At 54.1% G+C, this 16281-nt stretch overlaps 1 protein-coding gene, 1 non-coding gene and 1 pseudogene across 2 annotated transcripts; all 3 read right to left on the minus strand.

The window, feature by feature from the left end:
- Positions 1–610: 610 nt before the first annotated feature.
- LOC144675761 (U2 spliceosomal RNA) lies at positions 611–791 on the minus strand (annotated as a pseudogene).
- A 5345-nt stretch (positions 792–6136) lies between these two features.
- On the minus strand, positions 6137–6320 carry LOC144675760 (U2 spliceosomal RNA). Its single transcript, XR_013575150.1, has one exon. It is a non-coding gene; the product is annotated as a U2 spliceosomal RNA (small nuclear RNA).
- Positions 6321–10450: 4130 nt separating this feature from the next.
- Positions 10451–15373, minus strand: LOC144675757 (uncharacterized; the record flags this gene model as incomplete). Its single annotated transcript, XM_078536361.1, has 2 exons — positions 14183–15373; positions 10451–10481 (listed from the first exon to the last, which is right to left on the minus strand). Coding segments are annotated over exons 1-2 (1222 nt in total), but the record flags the coding sequence as incomplete, so codon positions are not given.
- Between the last annotated feature and the right edge of the window lie 908 nt (positions 15374–16281).

Here is a 16281-nt window from a genome sequence, read left to right on the forward strand (position 1 = left end):
CTCGAATCTCGGTGCCGCTCCCCACCTTATCGAAGTACCTGGTGAGGAAGGTGACCACGTCGGCGACAGGGACGAAGGGGTTGTACACATGCACCATCACCTCACGTTCCCGTTGCAACGGCAGAGAAAAGTGCGGCTCCGCCGTCAGGATCTTCATCTCCGGCAGGTCTCTCTTCTCCTCGAACACCCTCAGGAGCCGGACGCAGTCTGCCACTCGCTTGAACGTGACGTCGAAATAACCACCTTTGCGGGAGTCGTGCAGGGTGAAGATCTCCGTAGCTTGGAAGCCGCACGCCTTCAACAGGATCCTCCTGGTGAAGAAGCCCCGATCCATAGGTGATCCTCCTTCGTCGCTGTGGTTCACCGTGACTCGGACGGTGATAGGTAACCCACGGTATGAATTCGGATTGCGATTGGTTTTCGCCCTTCCATCCCGACCTTGCCATGGCAGGACCATGGTGTCGCTCCTGCAACACTTGATCTTAGCCAAGAGGCCGAGAAGCGATGAGAAAGAAAGAAAGTTGTGTTTTGAAAGATGTGCATGTTGAAAAGTAAAGAAAGCAGATGTTTGTAAGAAATCTATTTTTAGCATTGAAAATCCCCTGGAAAGGGGTGGTGCACCATTCCCAGAGATACTGCAATACCGGGTCGATGCGTGGAGTGGGCGGAGCAAGCCCCTATTCCATCTCCCTGCTCCAAAAATCAATTTAATATATGGTCCCCAGATAAGGGACGTATCAGATATTAAACTGATAAGAACAGATTTTTTTTTTTTTTTTTTGTAAAAATATACTTTATTCATAAAAATCTTCAATCACATTCAAAACCATTTCAAAAACAACATTACAAGGGTACAATCCAGGTTAAACTTTTACAAAATGTATCACCAGGTGCATCAGTACAAACAATATTACAGTCATTTACCGCCTTTCATTTTGATCTGTACAGCCCGAGGGGCTCTAAACAGTTCCCAGTCTCTCGGTGCGCTGTGGTAGAAAGGTCTTAGACAGCGACCCTTCCCCATTGCGCCTTTGCGGCAGCTGCCCCAAGCTTTAGTGCGTCCCTCAGCACGTAGTCCTGGACTTTGGATTGTGCCAGTCCGCAACAATCGGTCGGGGACAACTCTTTGTGCTGGAAGACCAACAAGTTTCGGGCAGACCAAAGCGCGTCTTTCACCGAGTTGATGATCCTCCAGCTGCAGTTGATGTTTGTCTCGGTGTGTGTCCCTGGGAACAGCCCGTAGAGCACAGAGTCCTGTGTCACAGAACTGCTCGGGATGAACCTCGACAGCAACCACTGCATCTCTCTCCAGACTTTCTTTGCAAAGGCACAATCCACAAGGAGGTGAACAACGGTCTCTTCCCCACCACAGCCACCTCGAGGGCATCGTGCAGAGGGGGTGAGACTCCTGGCGTGTAGGAAGGATCTGACGGGGAGGGCCTTTCTCACCACCAGCCAAGCTACGTCTTGGTGCTTGTTGGAAAGTTCTGGCGATGAGGCATTCTGCCAAATGACTTTGACAGTCTGCTCGGGGAACCATCCCACAGGGTCCACCCTCTCCTTATCCCTCAGGGCCTCTAGGACGTTACGTGCTGACCACTGCCTGATGGACTTGTGGTCAAAGGTGTTTTTCTGCATAAATTTTTCCACCAGGGACAGGTGGTACGGCACGGTCCAACTACTTGGAGCGTTCCGCGGCAGCGTGGCCAGACCCATCCTTCGCAACACCGGGGACAGGTAGAACCTCAGCACGTAGTGACACTTGGTGTTTGCGTACTGAGGGTCTACGCACCGCTTGATGCAGCCGCACACAAAGGTGGCCATCAGTATGAGGGTGATGTTGGGCACGTTTTTTCCCCCTTTATCTAGAGGCTTGTACATCGCGTCCCTGCAGACACGATCCATTTTCGACCTCCAGATAAAGCGGAAGATGGCTCGAGTGATCGCCATCGCGCAGGAGTGTGGAATGGGCCAGACCTGCGCCACGTACAGCAACAGCGAGAGTACCTCACACCTGATGACCAGGTTCTTACCCGCAATGGAGAGGGAGCGTCGCTCCCACATGCCCAGTTTCCTTTTCACCATAGCCACTCGCTCCTTCCAGTTTCTAACGCATGCCCCGGTCCCTCCGAACCATATCCCCAGCACCTTCAGGCCGTCAGCCCTGACAGTGAAGGGGACAAAGGATCGGTCAGCCCACTTCCCAAAGAACATGGCCTCGCTCTTCCCACGATTTACCTTGGCTCCCGAGGCCAGTTCGAACTGGTCGCAGACGTGCATCAGTCTGCGCACCGACAGCGGATCCGAGCAGAAGACGACGACGTCGTCCATGTACAGGGAGGCTTTTACCTGAGTGCCTCCACTGCCTGGGATCGTCACTCCTCTTATGCCCGGATCCTTCCTGATGGACTCGGCAAAGGGTTCTATGCAGCACACAAAAAGGACAGGCGAGAGAGGGCAGCCCTGCCTGACTCCAGATTTAATCGGAAAGCTATCTGTTTCCCACCCATTGATTGAGACTGCGCTACTGATGTTAGTGTAGAGCAGTTGGATCCAATTTCGAATTCCCTCCCCAAAGCCCATTTTGGAGAGCACATCCCCCATGTAGGTGTGCGATATTCTGTCAAAGGCCTTCTCCTGATCCAAGCTGATGAGGCAGGTATCCACACCCCTGTCCTGTACATAGGCAATCGTATCCCTGAGCAGCGCCAGGCTGTCAGAGATCTTCCTGCCTGGCACAGAGCAGGTCTGGTCAGGGTGAATCACCAATTCCAGAGCGGATTTGACCCGGTTGGCGATGACCTTGGACAGAATCTTATAGTCCATATTCAACAGTGAAATGGGTCGCCAATTTCTAATTTCCTCCCTTTCCCCCTTGTGCTTGTAGATGAGGGTGATGATGCCTTTCCTCATGGATTCTGACATGCTGCCGGCCAGGAGCATACTCTCGTACACTTCTAGCAGGTCTGGGCCGATCAAGTCCCACAGAGCCGAATACAACTCCGCCGGCAGGCCGTCGCTTCCGGGGGTTTTACTCTTCTCGAAGGACTCGAGGGCCTTAGTCAGTTCGTCAGGAGTTAGCGGTTTGTCTAGGCTCTCCCGCGTACTGTGGTCTAGGACCTCCGTGATAGAGGACAGGAAGGACTGGGAGGCCGTGCTGTCCGTGGGCTTCACGTCATACAGTCCGGCATAAAAGGATTTGCTGATCCTCAGAATGTCGGACCGTGATGACTTTACTGAGCCGTCTTCTTCCTTCAGGCTGCTGATCACAGAGCGCTCTCTGTGTACCTTTTGGAAGAAGAAACGTGAGCACGTCTCATCCTGCTCCACGGAGCGGACTCTGGAACGGAAGATGATCTTGGAGGCCTCCGAGGCAAAGTGCGAGGCTTGCTGGCCCTTCACCTCTTGGAGCTCCTCCTTGACATCGACCCCCATCGACCGCAGCCGGAGCAGATTCTGCATCTTTTCCTGGAGTCGGGACATTTCCCTCTGTTCCTTTCTAGCTTTCTGGGTGCCTTTGAGGATGAAAAACCTCTTGATGCTTCCCTTGATCACTTCCCACCAGTGTGTCAGGGACTCAAAGAGGGGTTTCACGGTTCTCCAACCTTTGTAATCCCTCTTGAGCTCCTCAATGTTCTCTGGGGTCAGCAGTTGCACATTTAGCTTCCATGCCCCCCTGCCCACCCTCAGGTCTTCCTCCAAGTGGCAGTCCGCCAGTAGGAGGCAGTGGTCAGAGAAGAACACCGGCTTGACGTCGGTGGATCTGACTGTGAATGCACGGGACACAAACAGGAAGTCTATCCTGGAACGAATGGACCCGTCTGGCCGCGACCAGGTGTATCTACGCTGCGCTCCGTCTGCAGGGTTGCTGAAGACGTCGTGCAGCTTGGCATCCTTAACTGTTTCCATCAGGGATCTGGACGTAGCGTCCAATCTGCTTCCGGCCCTGCCGGATCGTCCAGCCGCATCGATGATGCAGTTGAAGTCCCCGCCCAGAATGACCGGCCTGGAGGTCGCCAGCAGCAGTGGGAGCTGCTGAAAAACCTCCAGCCGCTCAGCCCCTTGTGCCGGGCCGTACACGTTAATTAACCGGAGTGGAGCGTTCTTGTACATTACGTCTGCTACCAGGAGTCGCCCGCCCACCACCTCCTTGACCTCGGAGACGGTGAAGTTGCCTCCCCGCAGCAGAATACCCAGGCCGGAGGAACGAGAGTCGTTTCCGCCCGACCAGATCGATGGCCCGTGGGACCACCATCGTGACCATTGCCTGTAGGAGCTGAGGTGCGGTATCGCACACTCCTGCAGAAACAACAGGTCAGCTTTGACCTTGGCTAGGTAGTCCAAGGTCGCAACACATCGCGTAGTAGATTTAATGCTACGCACATTTATGGATACAATCTTTAAACCCATATTAAAGCATTTATTCTCCTACCAAACCCACTGTCTCTGAGAGTCCCAGACCTTTAGTCTGCTCCTTCATACCCGTAGTGAGCTCAAATTCCTTCACTTTGGATGGGCTGAGGTAGATCTCCTTGGCCGTGTTCTGCTCCAGTGGCATCTGGAGGTTCACGTAGTGAGCGGATTTTGAGATGACCTTTGCTGGAGAAGCTTCTCCAAAACTCACCCCCTCTGGGGGGTTGCTGTTCCCGGCTTCCTGGAGCTGGGGTGCGATGATTGCCTCACTGCTCCCAGATTCCAGGGGCTGTGGTGCACTGGCCTCCTCAGGTTGCAGGCAAAGTTGGGGTGCGTTGGTCTCCTTGTTGTCTCCAATTTTCTGGAGCTCGGGTGTCTCGTCCTCCAACGCCCTGGAGCTTTGCCGCCTCTTCTGTCGGTGCCGCTCTGGCACTTCCTCATCCGAAGAGCTGCTGCCCTTGTCATCCGTGTCGGATGGGAGACGCCTCTTGCCGCTTCTCTGGGAAACGCCTTTGCTTCTTCTTCGCTCCCTCTTACTTTTCTTGTTCTTCACCGTCCGCCACTCCCCCTGCTGCTTTTCCACTGCTGCCTCCTCCTCCATTGATTCGCTGTCCTGAGGACTGGAAGGTTCAGGGGGTGGTGCTGTTGATTGGCTCTCTGTTGCCTCAATCTCTTTCTCCACCTTGTCTCTCTCTGTGTCCTCCTTTGTCCCGTTGAGCTCCCTGGGGGCCTTGGTGGTTGGAGTGACACGGAAAATTTCTTCTGCTTCCCCGTGGTCGGCTTTGGCTGCCTGTGCGTAAGTACGGCAGCGTTTGGGGCAGGTCCTGTAGAGGTGACTTGCCTCGCCACACAGGTTGCAGCACTTGGCCTGTTTGCAGTCTTTTGTCTGGTGCCCTTCCTGTTTGCAGATCTTGCAGAGGGAGGCGCTGCAGTTGGCCGCCACATGACCAGCCTTGCCGCATGAGCGACAATGCTTGGGTTGCCCAGCGTAGACCAGGTAGCCACGGTTTCCCCCGATTGCGAAACTGGAAGGAGGGTGGAAAATGGCTCCCTTACCATCGGTCTTTAGCGTGACCTTAAACAGGCGTTTGCCTGTCCAGATCCCCAAGTCGTCTCGAATCTCGGTGCCGCTCCCCACCTTATCGAAGTACCTGGTGAGGAAGGTGACCACGTCGGCGACAGGGACGAAGGGGTTGTACACATGCACCATCACCTCACGTTCCCGTTGCAACGGCAGAGAAAAGTGCGGCTCCGCCGTCAGGATCTTCATCTCCGGCAGGTCTCTCTTCTCCTCGAACACCCTCAGGAGCCGGACGCAGTCTGCCACTTGCTTGAACGTGACGTCGAAATAACCACCTTTGCGGGAGTCGTGCAGGGTGAAGATCTCCGTAGCTTGGAAGCCGCACGCCTTCAACAGGATCCTCCTGGTGAAGAAGCCCCGATCCATAGGTGATCCTCCTTCGTCGCTGTGGTTCACCGTGACTCGGACGGTGATAGGTAACCCACGGTATGAATTCGGATTGCGATTGGTTTTCGCCCTTCCATCCCGACCTTGCCATGGCAGGACCATGGTGTCGCTCCTGCAACACTTGATGTTAGCCAAAAGGCCGAGAAGCGATGAGAAAGAAAGAAAGTTGTGTTTTGAAAGATGTGCATGTTGAAAAGTAAAGAAAGCAGATGTTTGTAAGAAATCTATTTTTAGCATTGAAAATCCCCTGGAAAGGGGTGGTGCACCATTCCCAGAGATACTGCAATACCGGGTCGATGCGTGGAGTGGGCGGAGCAAGCCCCTATTCCATCTCCCTGCTCCAAAAATCAATTTAATATATGGTCCCCAGATAAGGGACGTATCAGATTTTTTTTTTTTTGTAAAAATATACTTTATTCATAAAAATCTTCAATCACATTCAAAACCATTTCAAAAACAACATTACAAGGGTACAATCCAGGTTAAACTTTTACAAAATGTATCACCAGGTGCATCAGTACAAACAATATTACAGTCATTTACAGCCTTTCATTTTGATCTGTACAGCCCGAGGGGCTCTAAACAGTTCCCAGTCTCTCGGTGCGCTGTGGTAGAAAGGTCTTAGACAGCGACCCTTCCCCATTGCGCCTTTGCGGCAGCTGCCCCAAGCTTTAGTGCGTCCCTCAGCACGTAGTCCTGGACTTTGGATTGTGCCAGTCCGCAACAATCGGTCGGGGACAAATCTTTGTGCTGGAAGACCAACAAGTTTCGGGCAGACCAAAGCGCGTCTTTCACCGAGTTGATGATCCTCCAGCTGCAGTTGATGTTTGTCTCGGTGTGTGTCCCTGGGAACAGCCCGTAGAGCACAGAGTCCTGTGTCACAGAACTGCTCGGGATGAACCTCGACAGCAACCACTGCATCTCTCTCCAGACTTTCTTTGCAAAGGCACAATCCACAAGGAGGTGAACAACGGTCTCTTCCCCACCACAGCCACCTCGAGGGCATCGTGCAGAGGGGGTGAGACTCCTGGCGTGTAGGAAGGATCTGACGGGGAGGGCCTTTCTCACCACCAGCCAAGCTACGTCTTGGTGCTTGTTGGAAAGTTCTGGCGATGAGGCATTCTGCCAAATGACTTTGACAGTCTGCTCGGGGAACCATCCCACAGGGTCCACCCTCTCCTTATCCCTCAGGGCCTCTAGGACGTTACGTGCTGACCACTGCCTGATGGACTTGTGGTCAAAGGTGTTTTTCTGCATAAATTTTTCCACCAGGGACAGGTGGTACGGCACGGTCCAACTACTTGGAGCGTTCCGCGGCAGCGTGGCCAGACCCATCCTTCGCAACACCGGGGACAGGTAGAACCTCAGCACGTAGTGACACTTGGTGTTTGCGTACTGAGGGTCTACGCACCGCTTGATGCAGCCGCACACAAAGGTGGCCATCAGTATGAGGGCGATGTTGGGCACGTTTTTTCCCCCTTTATCTAGAGGCTTGTACATCGCGTCCCTGCAGACACGATCCATTTTCGACCTCCAGATAAAGCGGAAGATGGCTCGAGTGATCGCCATCGCGCAGGAGTGTGGAATGGGCCAGACCTGCGCCACGTACAGCAACAGCGAGAGTACCTCACACCTGATGACCAGGTTCTTACCCGCAATGGAGAGGGAGCGTCGCTCCCACATGCCCAGTTTCCTTTTCACCATAGCCACTCGCTCCTTCCAGTTTCTAACGCATGCCCCGGTCCCTCCGAACCATATCCCCAGCACCTTTAGGCCGTCAGCCCTGACAGTGAAGGGGACAAAGGATCGGTCAGCCCACTTCCCAAAGAACATGGCCTCGCTCTTCCCACGATTTACCTTGGCTCCCGAGGCCAGTTCGAACTGGTCGCAGACGTGCATCAGTCTGCGCACCGACAGCGGATCCGAGCAGAAGACGGCGACGTCGTCCATGTACAGGGAGGCTTTTACCTGAGTGCCTCCACTGCCTGGGATCGTCACTCCTCTTATGCCCGGATCCTTCCTGATGGACTCGGCAAAGGGTTCTATGCAGCACACGAAAAGGACAGGCGAGAGAGGGCAGCCCTGCCTGACTCCAGATTTAATCGGAAAGCTATCTGTTTCCCACCCATTGATTGAGACTGCGCTACTGATGTTAGTGTAGAGCAGTTGGATCCAATTTCGAATTCCCTCCCCAAAGCCCATTTTGGAGAGCACATCCCCCATGTAGGTGTGCGATATTCTGTCAAAGGCCTTCTCCTGATCCAAGCTGATGAGGCAGGTATCCACACCCCTGTCCTGTACATAGGCAATCGTATCCCTGAGCAGCGCCAGGCTGTCAGAGATCTTCCTGCCTGGCACAGAGCAGGTCTGGTCAGGGTGAATCACCAATTCCAGAGCGGATTTGACCCGGTTGGCGATGACCTTGGACAGAATCTTATAGTCCATATTCAACAGTGAAATGGGTCGCCAATTTCTAATTTCCTCCCTTTCCCCCTTGTGCTTGTAGATGAGGGTGATGATGCCTTTCCTCATGGATTCTGACATGCTGCCGGCCAGGAGCATACTCTCGTACACTTCTAGCAGGTCTGGGCCGATCAAGTCCCACAGAGCCGAATACAACTCCGCCGGCAGGCCGTCGCTTCCGGGGGTTTTACTCTTCTCGAAGGACTCGAGGGCCTTAGTCAGTTCGTCAGGAGTTAGCGGTTTGTCTAGGCTCTCCCGCGTACTGTGGTCTAGGACCTCCGTGATAGAGGACAGGAAGGACTGGGAGGCCGTGCTGTCCGTGGGCTTCACGTCATACAGTCCGGCATAAAAGGATTTGCTGATCCTCAGAATGTCGGACCGTGATGACTTTACTGAGCCGTCTTCTTCCTTCAGGCTGCTGATCACAGAGCGCTCTCTGTGTACCTTTTGGAAGAAGAAACGTGAGCACGTCTCATCCTGCTCCACGGAGCGGACTCTGGAACGGAAGATGATCTTGGAGGCCTCCGAGGCAAAGTGCGAGGCTTGCTGGCCCTTCACCTCTTGGAGCTCCTCCTTGACATCGACCCCCATCGACTGCAGCCGGAGCAGATTCTGCATCTTTTCCTGGAGTCGGGACATTTCCCTCTGTTCCTTTCTAGCTTTCTGGGTGCCTTTGAGGATGAAAAACCTCTTGATGCTTCCCTTGATCACTTCCCACCAGTGTGTCAGGGACTCAAAGAGGGGTTTCACGGTTCTCCAACCTTTGTAATCCCTCTTGAGCTCCTCAATGTTCTCTGGGGTCAGCAGTTGCACATTTAGCTTCCATGCCCCCCTGCCCACCCTCAGGTCTTCCTCCAAGTGGCAGTCCGCCAGTAGGAGGCAGTGGTCAGAGAAGAACACCGGCTTGACCTCGGTGGATCTGACTGTGAATGCACGGGACACAAACAGGAAGTCTATCCTGGAACGAATGGACCCGTCTGGCCGCGACCAGGTGTATCTACGCTGCGCTCCGTCTGCAGGGTTGCTGAAGACGTCGTGCAGCTTGGCATCCTTAACTGTTTCCATCAGGGATCTGGACGTAGCGTCCAGTCTGCTTCCGGCCCTGCCGGATCGTCCAGCCGCATCGATGATGCAGTTGAAGTCCCCGCCCAGAATGACCGGCCTGGAGGTCGCCAGCAGCAGTGGGAGCTGCTGAAAAACCTCCAGCCGCTCAGCCCCTTGTGCCGGGCCGTACACGTTAATTAACCGGAGTGGAGCGTTCTTGTACATTACGTCTGCTACCAGGAGTCGCCCGCCCACCACCTCCTTGACCTCGGAGACGGTGAAGTTGCCTCCCCGCAGCAGAATACCCAGGCCGGAGGAACGAGAGTCGTTTCCGCCCGACCAGATCGATGGCCCGTGGGACCACCATCGTGACCATTGCCTGTAGGAGCTGAGGTGCGGTATCGCACACTCCTGCAGAAACAACAGGTCAGCTTTGACCTTGGCTAGGTAGTCCAAGGTCGCAACACATCGCGTAGTAGATTTAATGCTACGCACATTTATGGATACAATCTTTAAACCCATATTAAAGCATTTATTCTCCTACCAAACCCACTGTCTCTGAGAGTCCCAGACCTTTAGTCTGCTCCTTCATACCCGTAGTGAGCTCAAATTCCTTCACTTTGGATGGGCTGAGGTAGATCTCCTTGGCCGTGTTCTGCTCCAGTGGCATCTGGAGGTTCACGTAGTGAGCGGATTTTGAGATGACCTTTGCTGGAGAAGCTTCTCCAAAACTCACCCCCTCTGGGGGGTTGCTGTTCCCGGCTTCCTGGAGCTGGGGTGCGATGATTGCCTCACTGCTCCCAGATTCCAGGGGCTGTGGTGCACTGGCCTCCTCAGGTTGCAGGCAAAGTTGGGGTGCGTTGGTCTCCTTGTTGTCTCCAATTTTCTGGAGCTCGGGTGTCTCGTCCTCCAACGCCCTGGAGCTTTGCCGCCTCTTCTGTCGGTGCCGCTCTGGCACTTCCTCATCCGAAGAGCTGCTGCCCTTGTCATCCGTGTCGGATGGGAGACGCCTCTTGCCGCTTCTCTGGGAGACGCCTTTGCTTCTTCTTCGCTCCCTCTTACTTTTCTTGTTCTTCACCGTCCGCCACTCCCCCTGCATATCAGATATTAAACTGATAAGAACAGATTTTTTTTTTTTTTATTGTAAAAATATACTTTATTCATAAAAAATCTTCAATCACATTCAAAACCAATTCAAAAACAACATTACAAGGGTACAATCCAGGTTAAACTTTTACAAATGTATCACCAGGTGCATCAGTACAAACAATATTACAATCATTTACAGCCTTTCATTTTGATCTGTACAGCCCGAGGGGCTCTAAACAGTTCCCAGTCTCTCGGTGCGCTGTGGTAGAAAGGTCTTAGACAGCGACCCTTCCCCATTGCGCCTTTGCGGCAGCTGCCCCAAGCTTTAGTGCGTCCCTCAGCACGTAGTCCTGGACTTTGGATTGTGCCAGTCCGCAACAATCGGTCGGGGACAACTCTTTGTGCTGGAAGACCAACAAGTTTCGGGCAGACCAAAGCGCGTCTTTCACCGAGTTGATGATCCTCCAGCTGCAGTTGATGTTTGTCTCGGTGTGTGTCCCTGGGAACAGCCCGTAGAGCACAGAGTCCTGTGTCACAGAACTGCTCGGGATGAACCTCGACAGCAACCACTGCATCTCTCTCCAGACTTTCTTTGCAAAGGCACAATCCACAAGGAGGTGAACAACGGTCTCTTCCCCACCACAGCCACCTCGAGGGCAACGTGCAGAGGGGGTGAGACTCCTGGCGTGTAGGAAGGATCTGACGGGGAGGGCCTTTCTCACCACCAGCCAAGCTACGTCTTGGTGCTTGTTGGAAAGTTCTGGCGATGAGGCATTCTGCCAAATGACTTTGACAGTCTGCTCGGGGAACCATCCCACAGGGTCCACCCTCTCCTTATCCCTCAGGGCCTCTAGGACGTTACGTGCTGACCACTGCCTGATGGACTTGTGGTCAAAGGTGTTTTTCTGCATAAATTTTTCCACCAGGGACAGGTGGTACGGCACGGTCCAACTACTTGGAGCGTTCCGCGGCAGCGTGGCCAGACCCATCCTTCGCAACACCGGGGACAGGTAGAACCTCAGCACGTAGTGACACTTGGTGTTTGCGTACTGAGGGTCTACGCACCGCTTGATGCAGCCGCACACAAAGGTGGCCATCAGTATGAGGGCGATGTTGGGCACGTTTTTTCCCCCTTTATCTAGAGGCTTGTACATCGCGTCCCTGCAGACACGATCCATTTTCGACCTCCAGATAAAGCGGAAGATGGCTCGAGTGATCGCCATCGCGCAGGAGTGTGGAATGGGCCAGACCTGCGCCACGTACAGCAACAGCGAGAGTACCTCACACCTGATGACCAGGTTCTTACCCGCAATGGAGAGGGAGCGTCGCTCCCACATGCCCAGTTTCCTTTTCACCATAGCCACTCGCTCCTTCCAGTTTCTAACGCATGCCCCGGTCCCTCCGAACCATATCCCCAGCACCTTCAGGCCGTCAGCCCTGACAGTGAAGGGGACAAAGGATCGGTCAGCCCACTTCCCAAAGAACATGGCCTCGCTCTTCCCACGATTTACCTTGGCTCCCGAGGCCAGTTCGAACTGGTCGCAGACGTGCATCAGTCTGCGCACCGACAGCGGATCCGAGCAGAAGACGGCGACGTCGTCCATGTACAGGGAGGCTTTTACCTGAGTGCCTCCACTGCCTGGGATCGTCACTCCTCTTATGCCCGGATCCTTCCTGATGGACTCGGCAAAGGGTTCTATGCAGCACACAAAAAGGACAGGCGAGAGAGGGCAGCCCTGCCTGACTCCAGATTTAATCGGAAAGCTATCTGTTTCCCACCCATTGATTGAGACTGCGCTACTGATGTTAGTGTAGAGCAGTTGGATCCAATTTCGAATTCCCTCCCCAAACCCCATTTTGGAGAGCACATCCCCCATGTAGGTGTGCGATATTCTGTCAAAGGCCTTCTCCTGATCCAAGCTGATGAGGCAGGTATCCACACCCCTGTCCTGTACATAGGCAATCGTATCCCTGAGCAGCGCCAGGCTGTCAGAGATCTTCCTGCCTGGCACAGAGCAGGTCTGGTCAGGGTGAATCACCAATTCCAGAGTGGATTTGACCCGGTTGGCGATGACCTTGGACAGAATCTTATAGTCCATATTCAACAGTGAAATGGGTCGCCAATTTCTAATTTCCTCCCTTTCCCCCTTGTGCTTGTAGATGAGGGTGATGATGCCTTTCCTCATGGATTCTGACATGCTGCCGGCCAGGAGCATACTCTCGTACACTTCTAGCAGGTCTGGGCCGATCAAGTCCCACAGAGCCGAATATAACTCCGCCGGCAGGCCGTCGCTTCCGGGGGTTTTACTCTTCTCGAAGGACTCGAGGGCCTTAGTCAGTTCGTCAGGGGTTAGCGGTTTGTCTAGGCTCTCCCGAGTACTGTGGTCTAGGACCTCCGTGATAGAGGACAGGAAGGACTGGGAGGCCGTGCTGTCCGTGGGCTTCACGTCATACAGTCCGGCATAAAAGGATTTGCTGATCCTCAGAATGTCGGACCGTGATGACTTTACTGAGCCGTCTTCTTCCTTCAGGCTGCTGATCACAGAGCGCTCTCTGTGTACCTTTTGGAAGAAGAAACGTGAGCACGTCTCCTCCTGCTCCACGGAGCGGACTCTGGAACGGAAGATGATCTTGGAGGCCTCCGAGGCAAAGTGCGAGGCTTGCTGGCCCTTCACCTCTTGGAGCTCCTCCTTGACATCGACCCCCATCGACCGCAGCCGGAGCAGATTCTGCATCTTTTCCTGGAGTCGGGACATTTCCCTCTGTTCCTTTCTAGCTTTCTGGGTGCCTTTGAGGATGAAAAACCTCTTGATGCTTCCCTTGATCACTTCCCACCAGTGTGTCAGGGACTCAAAGAGGGGTTTCACGGTTCTCCAACCTTTGTAATCCCTCTTGAGCTCCTCAATGTTCTCTGGGGTCAGCAGTTGCACATTTAGCTTCCATGCCCCCCTGCCCACCCTCAGGTCTTCCTCCAAGTGGCAGTCCGCCAGTAGGAGGCAGTGGTCAGAGAAGAACACCGGCTTGACGTCGGTGGATCTGACTGTGAATGCACGGGACACAAACAGGAAGTCTATCCTGGAACGAATGGACCCGTCTGGCCGCGACCAGGTGTATCTACGCTGCGCTCCGTCTGCAGGGTTGCTGAAGACGTCGTGCAGCTTGGCATCCTTAACTGTTTCCATCAGGGATCTGGACGTAGCGTCCAATCTGCTTCCGGCCCTGCCGGATCGTCCAGCCGCATCGATGATGCAGTTGAAGTCCCCGCCCAGAATGACCGGCCTGGAGGTCGCCAGCAGCAGTGGGAGCTGCTGAAAAACCTCCAGCCGCTCAGCCCCTTGTGCCGGGCCGTACACGTTAATTAACCGGAGTGGAGCGTTCTTGTACATTACGTCTGCTACCAGGAGTCGCCCGCCCACCACCTCCTTGACCTCGGAGACGGTGAAGTTGCCTCCCCGCAGCAGAATACCCAGGCCGGAGGAACGAGAGTCGTTTCCGCCCGACCAGATCGATGGCCCGTGGGACCACCATCGTGACCATTGCCTGTAGGAGCTGAGGTGCGGTATCGCACACTCCTGCAGAAACAACAGGTCAGCTTTGACCTTGGCAAGGTAGTCCAAGGTCGCAACACATCGCGTAGTAGATTTAATGCTACGCACATTTATGGATACAATCTTTAAACCCATATTAAAGCATTTATTCTCCTACCAAAACCACTGTCTCTGAGAGTCCCAGACCTTTAGTCTGCTCCTTCATACCCGTAGTGAGCTCAAATTCCTTCACTTTGGATGGGCTGAGGTAGATCTCCTTGGCCGTGTTCTGCTCCAGTGGCATCTGGAGGTTCACGTAGTGAGCGGATTTTGAGATGACCTTTGCTGGAGAAGCTTCTCCAAAACTCACCCCCTCTGGGGGGTTGCTGTTCCCGGCTTCCTGGAGCTGGGGTGCGATGATTGCCTCACTGCTCCCAGATTCCAGGGGCTGTGGTGCACTGGCCTCCTCAGGTTGCAGGCAAAGTTGGGGTGCGTTGGTCTCCTTGTTGTCTCCAATTTTCTGGAGCTCGGGTGTCTCGTCCTCCAACGCCCTGGAGCTTTGCCGCCTCTTCTGTCGGTGCCGCTCTGGCACTTCCTCATCCGAAGAGCTGCTGCCCTTGTCATCCGTGTCGGATGGGAGACGCCTCTTGCCGCTTCTCTGGGAAACGCCTTTGCTTCTTCTTCGCTCCCTCTTACTTTTCTTGTTCTTCACCGTCCGCCACTCCCCCTGCTGCTTTTCCACTGCTGCCTCCTCCTCCATTGATTCGCTGTCCTGAGGACTGGAAGGTTCAGGGGGTGGTGCTGTTGATTGGCTCTCTGTTGCCTCAATCTCTTTCTCCACCTTGTCTCTCTCTGTGTCCTCCTTTGTCCCGTTGAGCTCCCTGGGGGCCTTGGTGGTTGGAGTGACACGGAACATTTCTTCTGCTTCCCCGTGGTCGGCTTTGGCTGCCTGTGCGTAAGTACGGCAGCGTTTGGGGCAGGTCCTGTAGAGGTGACTTGCCTCGCCACACAGGTTGCAGCACTTGGCCTGTTTGCAGTCTTTTGTCTGGTGCCCTTCCTGTTTGCAGATCTTGCAGAGGGAGGCGCTGCAGTTGGCCGCCACATGACCAGCCTTGCCGCATGAGCGGCAATGCTTGGGTTGCCCAGCGTAGACCAGGTAGCCACGGTTTCCCCCGATTGCGAAGCTGGAAGGAGGGTGGAAAATGGCTCCCTTACCATCGGTCTTTAGCGTGACCTTAAACAGGCGTTTGCCTGTCCAGATCCCCAAGTCGTCTCGAATCTCAGTGCCGCTCCCCACCTTATCGAAGTACCTGGTGAGGAAGGTGACCACGTCGGCGACAGGGACGAAGGGGTTGTACACATGCACCATCACCTCACGTTCCCGTTGCAACGGCAGAGAAAAGTGCGGCTCCGCCGTCAGGATCTTCATCTCCGGCAGGTCTCTCTTCTCCTCGAACACCCTCAGGAGCCGGACGCAGTCTGCCACTTGCTTGAACGTGACGTCGAAATAACCACCTTTGCGGGAGTCGTGCAGGGTGAAGATCTCCGTAGCTTGGAAGCCGCACGCCTTCAACAGGATCCTCCTGGTGAAGAAGCCCCGATCCATAGGTGATCCTCCTTCGTCGCTGTGGTTCACCGTGACTCGGACGGTGATAGGTAACCCACGGTATGAATTCGGATTGCGATTGGTTTTCGCCCTTCCATCCCGACCTTGCCATGGCAGGACCATGGTGTCGCCCATGCAACACTTGATCTTAGCCAAAAGGCCGAGAAGCGATGCCACAAATACCCTGGACTTACCCTCGTGCCATATGCCTTCCCTCCTTTAAAGCAGACTGACAGCGTTCAAAGGCTTATATATATATAAGTACTGATGCTTTTACTGTTGGCATATTTCTCCTGGGATTTCCAATTGGAACAGAAGGTTAATTTACAGAAGTTGCCTTTGTTCTGTCTTTTTCAGTGAGACTGCATCAGAGTTATGTAGATCGCCAGTATTCCACCAATCAGGTGGGAGAGGGTTGTGCCTATCCACATGGACGTCACTGTCAGAGGCTGCTGTGGGAGAAGCTTTTGAAAGCAGTTGCGTGTCTTGCAGCGAGTGAGTGACAATGCAGCAACCAACTGTGCAGAGCTGCACACATCGAATCCTAAACAAAATAAAAACAGAATTACCTGGAAAAACTCAGCAAGTCTGGCAGCATCGGTGGAGAAGAAATCAGTCAACGTTTCGAGCCCTCATGGCCCTTCGGCAGAACTGCAGCATAGTTTCAACAA

This window comes from Cetorhinus maximus, unplaced genomic scaffold (genome assembly GCF_964194155.1).
Source record: "Cetorhinus maximus unplaced genomic scaffold, sCetMax3.hap1.1 HAP1_SCAFFOLD_1146, whole genome shotgun sequence".
Classification (NCBI taxonomy): Eukaryota; Metazoa; Chordata; class Chondrichthyes; order Lamniformes; family Cetorhinidae; genus Cetorhinus; species Cetorhinus maximus.